Source organism: Juglans microcarpa x Juglans regia, chromosome 3S, assembly GCF_004785595.1.
Source record: "Juglans microcarpa x Juglans regia isolate MS1-56 chromosome 3S, Jm3101_v1.0, whole genome shotgun sequence".
Taxonomy (NCBI): Eukaryota; Viridiplantae; Streptophyta; class Magnoliopsida; order Fagales; family Juglandaceae; genus Juglans; species Juglans microcarpa x Juglans regia.
Genome location: NC_054599.1, coordinates 10,700,796 through 10,713,155, shown reverse-complemented (window position 1 = coordinate 10,713,155; position 12,360 = coordinate 10,700,796). Strand labels below are relative to the sequence as shown.

The 12,360-nt window shown below is 37.0% G+C and overlaps 1 protein-coding gene across 1 annotated transcript; it reads left to right on the top strand.

Annotated features, from left to right (window-relative positions):
* The first annotated feature begins 5,478 nt into the window (after window positions 1-5,478).
* On the top strand, window positions 5,479-10,194 carry LOC121257259 (protein OBERON 3-like). Its single transcript, XM_041158204.1, has 2 exons — window positions 5,479-7,661; window positions 9,507-10,194. Exons 1-2 carry the CDS (start codon window positions 5,756-5,758, stop codon window positions 10,085-10,087), a joined length of 2,487 nt encoding a protein of 828 aa, XP_041014138.1. The 5' UTR covers window positions 5,479-5,755; the 3' UTR covers window positions 10,088-10,194.
* The last annotated feature ends 2,166 nt before the right edge of the window (window positions 10,195-12,360 follow it).

Genomic DNA, 12,360 nt, shown 5'->3' with positions numbered 1-12,360 from the left:
GTCAAGGGGAGCCATTCGCAGTGGCGCAACGAGAAGGAGAGCATCGACAGTCACAGGGAGAGAGATAGAGACGAGAGTATCGCGCGGGTGGGGGGGGGGGAAGAAAGGAAGATGGGTGTTTAAAAACATTAGAATTTGTGACGGGTCATTATCACTGCAAAAGCTAATAACCTAGCCCCCAATACTAATAACCCAGTAAATTAAAAAATGTTTGGCAGGTAAGTCTATTTGAGGCGATAAATAGTCGGGGTAGCAATCTCATCGCAAAAACTATTAACCCACGAGAGAAAATATTTCTGGTAAGACCATTTGCAGTGAGAAAACTTTGCCATAAAAACTAATAACATTGTCGCAAAAAATTATTAACCCACGAAAGGGAAATATTTCTATAAGTTTATTTGTGGTGACTTTTATATCGCTTCAAAAAGTATTTATTTCATTGCAAAAAGTTGTTTTCCCACAAAGTTTTACTTCTCGACATGATCTCGTAGCAATAGGCTTATTTTTTTCCCATGAACAGTTTTCGTGTCATCAGCACACTATTTGCCACGATCGTATATTATGGAATAACAATTTGTGGAAAAACCCCAAATTAGTACTAATTTGTACCGTAGATAACAAATGAGCTAACTCAGTTATAAACTTATTTATACCTGTGATTTTATGTTTAATAGATTTTCATATGATCATACGTGACACAAATAAATTTAGATTTAACTGCCCCCTCCCCAAGTTACGAATCTACCCCATTATGGTGTCTCTTTTGCTTGGATGGTATTGCCCATAAAAGCTTTTAAAATTTGGTATTGACTAAACCTAAACTACAAGTCAATGAGCATGAAAATAAAAAATAAAAAAATGTCTCATTTATAATATTCCTGTCGCTATAAGTAGTGTGTGTATATATATATATATAGTACCTAGTACATATATAATACATATGAGTGTATGTGATCGTTTGAATAATCTCCTTACAGATCTTATATAGATTATTCAAAGGTGCAGGCCGACCTCGAGGTTGACAGCGGCACACGGCATTTAGGTCATCACGCCTCCATTATTTCAGTGTGTGTATATTTTATATTATATATATATATATATATATATATATCCTCTCTAGTCAACGCTAGCTCGGGTTTCATCATCATCTTCTTCTTGGACTATTACATGAATATGCTAATTATATTTACTGGCGGGCCGGATTAAAAAATCCACGTAAAATCCAATTATGAAATCGCCTCAATTCAAATATCTTGGCATTCATCTAAATGAAAAGGGCAAATGCCTACTTTCCGTAAGTGGTCCGATATGGAAATTCACTATATATAAAGAATGTCAAGATTATATATAAGATGGTGCTCTCAAGCACACTCCAATGGATATCCCTCAATATTCTACGTTTGCTCTCTAATATCATCCAAGATGATGATGAAGAAGAAGAAGAAGACGATGAAGAAGAAGACGATACCCTGCGGCATGTTCCATCTCAAGTTCCAATTTTATGTGAAGAGTCGTGATCCTTTGCTTGTTTATATTTATCACATGATAATGTTGGAGACCTTCTAAGCCTTGCCAAATTGGGTTAATTCTTGTTTTTAACCCAATTAAGTTTGATCATAGAAAAAATCTATTCATCATCTCAACTCTCATCATCTTCTCATCATCTAATAATGTGACATTAAATGATAGGTTCACAAGTGAAATGTAATAAATAATTTCCAATCACCTAATGCCACATCATATGATAGTGAAATGATGATGAAGTTAGAATGATGAGTAGCATTACTCTTATAAAATAAAAATTGAACCAGGTAACATTAATTTCTATAGAAAGTTAACTTATAAAAACATAAAATACGCAATGCTTGTACAAAATAAATCCAAATTATAGAAATTGATGCAATGATGGAACCTTTATGTTAACTGAGGTAGCCATGCAAGCAGATTCTTCTATCTAAGAACCAACCTGTGATACCCTCATATGATAAGGATAAAGGTAGGTAGTATATGGGATCCCACATTGTTTAGGAATGAGAAGTTTTTTATCTTTATAAGGTTTCAATAGGGCTCCAATTGTATCATTGATTAGTCCTTTTAGAGTATAGGTCATGTGGTTTGGGCCTTCTATTGGGGCATTACACAACCTTAAAACAAAATTACAAAAATTGAAAAAATGAAGTGAAAATCATAGAAATTGTTTGGTCGAAGCACGAATAGAAGAAGAAGAAGGAGGATGGAGTAGGGTGAATAGAAAAAGAAAAAAAGAAAAAGAAGAAGAAGACTGAAGAGCGAAGAGGATGAACATAAGATATTCATCGATTAACTCTAGATGTATAAGGCAGTGATGTGGAGATATGGTGATGTATATATCATATTTTCAGTGGGTATTCTATCAACAACTTAAATGGCATCCACTTAAAATCTACTACATCAGCATACGTGACTATAGATTACAAGAATTAGGATGGAAAAGAGAATTGTTTTCAATGATGGAGCACTTGCTTAGAGGTGTAAATCATGAGCCGAATTCGAGTGAGTAGTGGATGGTCAAGCTTGCTTTGTTTTATTTTTATTCGAACACCTATTCGAGCTGGAGCTTTTTATCGAGTTGGATTTCATATATATACAAACAACTTGTTTAATATTTGAGCGAGTTCAAACTTTTTCATGACCGCTTCATTTAGATAAAATAAATTATTATATTGTATTTTATAATTTTATCTAAAAATTCTGACAAGCAAATTTTAACTTTTTGCTAATATTTTATGAAGTTTATATATATAATATATATCAACAACTAGAGACACGAAAATTCAAGTAATATGTTTAGTATGAAATGGACGAGGCCCAGCCCACTGGAACACAATTATCAAAAGCAAAAGAAAGAAAAAGAAAAGAAAAAAACTGAAGAAGGTGAAAAACAAGAAAAGTTAAGTAAGAAATATAAAGGAGAAAGAGACAAAAAAACTGATAAGAAATCAACCACCAAGGCCTCGATGAAAGGAGATCTTTCTATAGCCATAAGGATCAGGTTCATCATCCTCTGGTTGAAGAGAAAAATGGTTTTATTTACTCTTTATTGTATTGAGAGATACGTGAAGTTACGAAGGATTATAAAAATTATCAAGTATAGTAGATCTCCCCCCTAAACACAAGTAGACGAGCACTTTAATATCGAATCATGTAAATCTGTATTTTTCTTATTTATTTTCATGAATGAATGCAAAGGCATCGTATCAATGTCTAAGCCACTATCATGAGCCGTTCGAACCATATTGTCGGGCTCTAGTCATACCGGAAAAATGTATCAACATTTAGTAATAGGAACATGATTTGCTCTAATCTCTCTAAATATTTTAATATTCTTATTATACATATAGTGATAATGCTATAAAAATAATAAATATAAAGTTATTTGAGTTTGTACGAGTCAACCTAAGCTTTGCATGAGTGGCATCGTTTAATAATCGATCATAATTTTATATTCACGAACAACTCATTTAATATATGAATTAAAATGAATTGGACTTTGATCGAGTCAATCTCAACCGGCTTATCGAGTAGTATTGTTTATTTATAGCTCTGAGTTAGCATATATACTCAATGATTAAGAAATGGCTAAAGGAATGCTTAGGACACATCTCTACAAGTCACAGACTAGAAGGCCTGTGTAGAAAATCGAGTAACCCAGTCCGTCCGTGATATTGGACCTGACCCAAACCAAAAAAGACGGTTTTAACAATTGTTCGGGTTCGACCCACACAACCCGGCGACCAGCCTTATAAAATCTGCAGATAAACCCTAGCCCCCTTCCCAGAGTCTGTCCCCACTTCTTTTCAGATTTTACCTTATCACCTAGGCTCTCCTTTTGCTTCAAGAAAATGAGTCGAACAGCAAATCCCTGTGGTGGAGCCACGAGATCATCTTCGTAACCACTGTCAACAATCCAATCAACGGCCATGGCATCTTCAATAATCTTTGAAGCCCATTCCTCGGCAACATAGAGAAATGAAAGCTCATAGGCTTTCTTGAGAAGCCCATTCCTCCTCTTTTTTTTTTCTTTATTTCTTTTTCCTTGTTTTAGCATTCTTCTCTCTTTTTCTTTTTTTCTTTTTCAAGAATTACCATTTTTTCTTGGGTAGAAATCAATCCTCCCTTTCCTGGTGTGTGGAAGTACTCTGTACCAACATAACCAAATTTATGAAAAACAAGAGAAAGTTGGATTCAAAAAAACTAGAGAGAGAGAGAGAGAGAGAGAGAGAGTTGTGTAACTCTTCTATATAAAGAATTCCAAAAGCATTTGCTTTACTTAACGGTGGTAGACTCTCATTCTTTAGTCCATCTCCTCTTCTTTGCTAGAGTCTCATAGAGCATGGCTTGAAGGAAAATGAGAGTTGAAGACGGATATGGGTTTGGGGGGCGAGAATGCAAGGAAAAATGACGAAATGAATGTGGAGGAGTTGCTAGAGAGCATCGAGTATCTGAAAGAGGATTTTTGAGAGTGATAGAGACTGATCACTGAGCACGGACGACAATGATGGATTGAACATGTTTTATCATATTTGAATTTGAAGAGGAAGAAAAAGCACGGGTTGACCCGATTAGAAATATGCTTGTCGGGTCGATTCCACCTAAAGCATCCAGATATGCGGGTCGGGTCGGATCGGATCGAGCTCAAATCTTGAACAGTTTGCTCAGGTTGTAGGCCTAGAGACTAGTTATGTTCCTAGATGATGATGATGATAATCCTTTTAAGGCATGTATTTTTCAGTTCATCCTATTATATTTATTGTACGCATCCTTTGAGGCTTCAAGCATATGCAAGATATATTTTTTTTTAATAGAAATGAAGGTGATAGATTAAGAAAGATAAAAGATTTACACGATAAATATTGAATTAATTTATGGTCTAGATAGCTACAAAGTACACTAAAATTTAAAATAAACTTATTGCATTAGACAAATGTTATAAGATCTTATTTTAGGGAAAAATTGTGAGAGACTTCAAGATGATAGATGTCATCCTATAATATTATATTATTAAATTATTTAAACAAATATTAACTATAAATCAGGCCCGTTGTATAAACCAAAAATAAATAGAAAATCCTTGTGTGCATAACATAAACACTTTCCATTTCTTTTTTCAAGCATGGCATGGCATCTTCCTTTGAAATCTGACTTCAGGTTTGAAGCCGTACAAACTGCTTCATTTTTTAAGGTGAAGTGAAGGGTAATTTGGGATTTGGCAAATTGAATTGAAGGTCAACAACATGGCCGGCATGATGGCATCTAGTCAATAGTTATTATTTGCAATTGAGTAGTATTATAACTTATAATTTTATTTATAAGTCTCATTTTATTAATTTTTTTAAATTTTAAATTTTATAATTTTATTTTATTTTTATTTTTTTCTTTTTTTGCATTTACACCCAAGTCGTCCCCTTAGCCGAAAAGACAGTGAAGGAGAAACAGTCAAATGGAGGACCATTTCTGTCATTCCATGTAACTCACAGGGTTATCGTCGTAGTTTCACAGAGGAAGAAAAGTATTCAGGTTCGAGTTATTTTGTGGAGACGCTTGGAAATTCAGCCGTTGCAGAGACCAAGCGGGGTGTGCTTGAGAATCAAAGCAAATGCGTTGAAAAACCATCCCCCGATTCTCTGTCATTTTCCAAACTGCCCCTCTGAATTCCATTTCCTCTCTTCGGTAGGTCTCTGCCTCTCTCTCTCCCTTTCTCTGAGTCTTTAAGGTCATGTTCGGAGGGAAAGATCTCTGTAATGGTGCTTTTGCCTGTGTGGGCGACAATAGCTCTCAGGGTAAGCTCACTCTGCACAATTCTGACCGAAGCAGGGAGAACACAGATGAGAAAATGAGTTTGTCTGAGAAGGTTATGGGTTTTCCCAGAGAATCAGACATGGGTTCCGATGGTTTCCGATCAAAACAGTCCAAACCCGGGACCTCAGGCTCCCAGGAGCTCACTCTCAGCTACCTCTGCGAGAATTCCAAACTGGGTCTTCCCGGGAAGGAGATTATGGGGAAAAGCTTGGTCAATACATTCGAGAAAATTGCACTCAAAGGCAGAGAAATCTCCGTGTCCGAGAATTCAAATCAAGATGAGAAATGGGTAGAGAGGGATTTCCTGAATTTGAACGAAACCAGAGGGAATTCTTCCAAACGACAGGTCGAGGACGATGTGGAGAGGAAAAATATTGCAGATAAGAAGCCAAAGCTGGAGACCCTGAATCTGTCTCTAGCTTTGCCTGATGTGTCACGTTCTGTCACTGCTCCAAACCCTTCACAAAATGCCAATCCTCCGGCATGGCCAAAGTCTACTAGGAGTGCGCAATCTTTGGCACCGTCAGGTAATAATCCCCAAACAACTTGTTCCAATGATTTCACGGCGCATTCGATGTCCTACTCGTATTCCCACCCCCATTCCCACAACCCCAGTTGCTCGCTCACCCGTAATTCGACTGAGAATTACGAGTATTCTGTCGGGAGAGATGACCAAATTTGGAACTGTGGGGAGGGAACTAATGGCTCGGTTCATAGTCGGTTTAAGCCCATTGGCGATGGGGCAGTGACGCTATCGAATCATGGTGGAGGTCTTTTTTCGATGCTGCAGGGAAATCAGAGCAATCGCTATAAGGATTCGTGTAATAATAGTCATTATAAGACTACTACGAGCTCTGGTAACCATTCATCTTACCCGTCTGAGCTCCCAGCTAGGCCAAGGTTTGATACGCAGTCTGGGGATTCAAGGGGACGGGGTTCGGAGGGTTTGTGGAATTTTGGAGGTGTAGATGGTGATGGGAGAGGCAGGAGGGTTCCTAGATTGGAGAGGATTATTCGTGACATCATATCGGATCCTATTCCTACTATGTCTCAGGCAATTCAGGAGTTTCCCGATGATACCGTTGCATTGGTCAAGGATTACTTGAAGAATATCATTGCATTGCCTGAGAAGAAAGAGGAGTTAGTAGGACTACAAAGCTGTCTTGAACGAAGATCTGATCTTACCAAGGAGACTTTATCCAAGTGTCACAAGGTACAATTAGAGATTTTTGTTGCTGTGAAAATGGGACTTGGAAGCTACTTATCTGGGGAGATTTCCCTGCCAACACAGCTGGTAGAGATTTTTTTGTACACGAGATGTAGAAATGTGAACTGCCGGAGCACACTTCCTGTTGATGATTGTGACTGCAAGATTTGCTCGGGAAACAAGGGGTTTTGCAGTCAGTGCATGTGTCCCATATGTTTGAAATTTGACGGCGCAATCAACACTTGCAGTTGGGTTGGTTGTGATGTTTGCTCGCATTGGTGCCATGCTGCTTGTGGCATTCAGAAGAATCTGATTAAGCCAGGTCCCAGCTTGAAGGGGCCTTCAGGGACAACTGAGATGCAGTTCCATTGCGTTGGGTGTGGTCATGCTTCGCAAATGTTCGGTTTCGTGAAGGATGTATTTTTGAACTTTGCAAAAGATTGGGGCTTGGAAACCCTGAAGAAGGAACTTGACCGTGTAAGAAATATTTTCAGGGGAAGTGAAGATTACAAAGGTAAAGAATTGCATATTAAGGCTGATGAGATGTTTTCCAAGCTTGAACGTAAAATAATCTCTCCTTCGGATGCCTGCAACATCATTATTCAGTTCTTCAAATGTGAGTTTCTCGACGTTTTTTTCTTTTACATTTCCTTTTTATGTTTTCATATGGTATATTGATTCGGGGAACTCAATTCAGCTGTTGAAACATCTTTCTGGACCATGAATATTAGAAAGGCTTTCTTATCTGCTACTCCTATACGTGACACTGTTTCATAGAGAAGGTTTTAGGTTTTGGTTGCTGAGTATGATTTGTACTTGCTAGAGAAGTAGTACGAATTGATGTCTCCTTGTGATGGCTTCCTGTGAAGACTAGCATAGGACAAAGGTCTCCCACACCAAATCTGACTTGAGACAGTAGCACGAGAGAGCACTACAAACAGTTCCTGAGTACTGCAGCAGGCTGTTTTGCAATGGTTTTGGTTCCTAGATGAAGATGGTTTCACTTAGTTTTTATTTATTTATTTATCTTTGTAGTAGGGATTTACAGGTTTAAAACTGAATAAAGGTTGGGTTAGAGGGGAAAACTAAATGAGAAGAAGATTAGACATTATTTTCTTAAGCATCAATCATGGTTTTCTTTTATTCCTTTTGGCATCACACCTTGGATTAAGATTGCATCGCACAACTCTGGAAAAAAGTATTGTTGGCTTTTGGAATTTTAGCTAGTAACTAACCCAAATAAGACCTTTTTACTTGTCTTAATAAAATCTTATTCATCAAAAAAAAAAAAAAAAAAAACTAACCCAAATAACCCTTGGACATATGATTTCACTAAGAAGTTGGTGTGCATGTGTAAGAGGGATGGGGAAATAGTAGATCACTTGTTAGTGCATTGTGACTTTAATAGTGCTCCGTGGCAAGATGTATAGGTGATGGACCTCGTGTTGGAGAGGTCAGCTTGATAGCTTTGTGGGAAATGATTCTGATCTGCCTTAATGGGGGTCATGGAGAAAGAGGAATAGTAGATGCTATGATGATTGTGAGATTATTACTGCATAGGATCTAAAGATTTTCCTTTTTGAGAATCCTTTATTTTTAGGGGCAAACAATTTCTAGAGGCCATCGGATTGAGAGAATTCCCCTTGACCCAAGGTGCATTTGTGGGAAACTCCTTGCCGAGAGCTTGTATAGCCCAGGATTAGTCGGGACTTTGTTCTTGAACACCCAGTGCCAATCAAAATCATTGGATGTCTGCATATATGTTCTGCAACCTTTAATTTTCAAAGCTTTTTTTTAATCTTTTAGTTCTTAGTAACTAGGTCTATATATTGTATGCACTGTTGATAACTTATTTTCTATTAAGTCGAATGTCTGTTGAAAACTAATTTTTACTTGCGAAAAAAAAAAAAAAATGAATGTTTCCAAAAAATATTTAGAAGTCACAGAAAAGTATATTGAGGAGGAGTGCTGTATAAAATCTAGAGTGCTAACCTGACAGCTTTGCCCACATTATACTTTAAGCTATAATGTTGGCAAGAACTTTGACTGGGTATTGTACTTTGTTCAAAATGGTTCTTAACAATAGCAATGTTGAAGAAACTGGGTGAGAGATTGAGAATTTAAACATGAAATCTGTATGTGATTATGAGGATGTACCAGGTGAATTGAATGAGTAAATTATGCTTTACTTGGCCGTCAAAGGTTTGAGATCCTTAATTGTAATAAGGGCAGTAGTGGGAGTGACCACTATTAGTATAAAGATTTAATGACATGCTTCAAATGCAAATCTTTTACCATTGTCTGCGGTCATAGATCACATATTCTGATACAGCCATATGCATGTGTTTACAAAAATTCATGCAAATATATGTTGTTTGAATAAAATTATTGTGGTTGTAATGTATTCTCATGCATAAATGTTCATGCCGAACTATTAAGGTTTTTTATATAATATACACAGGTGCCATGCCGGACTTTCCTTCTCCAGATGTTTCAGGAGACCTGGTGGCAACCCCGGCTATCCTCAGGAAAGAAGTGACGCCTCTTTCACAATCCACTTCGCTACCTCCAATATTTAATTCATACAACATGAGCTCTTCTGGTATTCGTAATGATTTACTGTCGAATGATCTACGTGAGAGTGACCTCAAACCTTCCATCATAAGTGAATTGACAACAGAGGATGATATCCGATTTGGAGCAGTGCCAAATATAGACGGGTTTGAAAGTTTGGAAAGCTTAGTGCGGATCAAGGAAGCAGAAGCCAGGATGTTCCAGAACAAGGCAGATGAAGCGCAGAGAGAGGCTGAAGGTTTCCGACGGATGATTTTGACCAAGACTGAAAAGTTGGATGAGGAGTACTCTGGAAAGCTTTCCAAACTATGTTTGCTAGAGACTGAGGAAAGGAGAAGGAAGAAACTGGAGGAGCTGAAGGTTCTGGAAAATTCACATTGTGATTATTACAATATGAAAATAAGAATGCAAGATGACATTGCCGGTTTGTTAGAGAGAATGGAGGCAACGAAGCAGCAATGGGTGTGATTTCTTCCTCCTTCCTGACAATGAGACTAATTATGTGTAGTTTCATCATGTTACCATCTTGGATTGTGCCTGTTATTTTAAATGCAATATGAACCATCATTTCTTGTGAAATTTTTTAACTGGTTTTTCTCTTCTTCCTCCTCCCTTTTCCTCGGTGACTTGACAGATAATGGGTGCCAAAACAATGCTCATTACTAAACTTTATTGGATTTTCTTTTGTCTTATGTCTTGTTGGATTTTAAATTAAGCTGTTCACACTTCACACATTGTATAAAATGATGTGTTCTTTTGTGCCAAAAACAAATGTAATTAACTGTTTTTCTGGCTCAAAAAGCTAAAAAGAGAAGAAAAGAAAGGCAACTAACGGATTAAGATTATCTACAATTTTATAATCCAAATACTTTTTTTAAAATTTGGATAAAAATAAATATAATTATAAACTCTATAGTATTAAATGTTACTAGGGCTGCAAATGAATCGAGTTAAGTCAAATTCGAACAAGGGTACTCAAGTTCGATTAGCATATTTACTCAGCTCAAACTCGAATAAAACTCAACTATTCTTGTTTGAACTCGGCTCTTTAACCATTAATGCTATTTGAATTCGGCTCGAACTCGACTAAAAGTAAAGAACAACTTAAGCTCGAGCACGATTTTATTTTATTTTTTAAAATTCTTATTCTTATCTTTTGATTATGAGCAGCACTATACTTGTCGAAAATATGTCCCGAATGTATCTCGAAAAGCACATTTCACTTTTTTATTTTTCTTTTCTTTTTTTTCATGTATTTTTTTAATCATCATAAATATAATTAAAAAAATAAAAAAATTCACAACATCATTAAAAAAATACTTTTTTAATCACTACATAGAAAAAAAAAAGTCATTCGGGACACTTTTTGAGTCCCAAATTCGAGACCCAAAGCATTTCTCTTTGATTATTAAAAAATATTTTAAATTTTACAAAAAATTCTAACTACTTAACTATTCAACCAAGTAGTTTGGATTCAAAATTCTTATGATAAAGATTTTTGTAAAATAAATTAATTTATAGTTATAAATTAAAAATAATAATACTTAAGATAAATGTAATAAACTAAACTATTTAATATATATATATATTGGAGGCACCTTTCTTACCCCAATAAGCCCAGGCCCAACAAAGAGGCCCATGAAATATCAATCTGAGATCGTGAAGAGTTAATTGCAATATGAATCAATGATGTAACCGCCAAATTGGTAGGATAGGATGGCTAGTCCAGGGAAATAGCGGCAAACTCGCCATATGGTTTGGAAGGGATGAGTTCACCATTCTTGGATAATACTTCTTCGATATCTATGTCAGTTACATAAACCGATAAGTGAGATAAGGAGATAAAATTGATATCCCGTAGTTAACACTAAAGTTCCCGTCTATATATCTGCCAAAAGATGGTAATCCGAGGTAATTTTCTCTTCCTAATACTTTCATAACATCTCAATTTATGTATTCACTAATTTAGGCATCAGAGGTATAACAAGCACATCGGGCCATCATCGTTCTCTACTGGAGATTGATCGTTTTGGTGAACGGTGGGTGGAACACATCCCAAACAGTGGCACCTTCTATGGGATGAAGGGTTTTTGGATAAATTCGATTTCCTTTTGGACACTAACGTGATTTCCACATGCTAACCACCATGCGTTCTCAAACAACCCGAGATCAAGAAACAACTTATTCAAACTTGGAAGCACGACTCATAGAAACGGAGGAAAGTAATTGCCACGATGGAGAACCTCAAATGAGAGAATGAAGACCTGAAGCGTTGCAATGTCGAACTTAACAAGACCACCATGCCGTGCCAGAGTGAGCAGCCCGAAAGAGAAGCACAGAGTGCTGGAGGAATGAACGGGGAGGAGCTAGAGAAAAGGAGACTGCATGACGAGTTGCGGAGCCTCGTCAATAAGTATGAAAGATGGCCAAGAAGAAGGGGGATCGTCCTCAGTCAAGCAGCTGCTTAACCACATAGACTTGCCCAACAGTGTAGAGGTGATCATCATACCACTCCCCTTGGAATTCAAAGTCCCGCAAATGGAGATGTACCATAGATCCCAAGACCCAGTTGATCACTTGAAAAATTTTAAGGCATACATGACCATTCACGGGTTCCCTAGAGAAATAGCTTATCGAGCCTTCCTATTGACGTTGAATGGCATGGCACGAGGCTGGTTAGGAGCACTACAACCAGGGTCGATTGACAACTTCGAAGAATTAGCCAAGTAGCTCCTGACAAA

Bases quoted from the DNA above. Each gene is read 5' to 3' on its own strand.
- LOC121257259 (XM_041158204.1), top strand. From the start codon at position 5,756: ATGTTCGGAGGGAAAGATCTCTGTAATGGTGCTTTTGCCTGTGTGGGC. The intron at 7,662-9,506 runs GTGAGTTTCTCG...TAATATACACAG, and splicing joins CATTATTCAGTTCTTCAAAT to GTGCCATGCCGGACTTTCCT.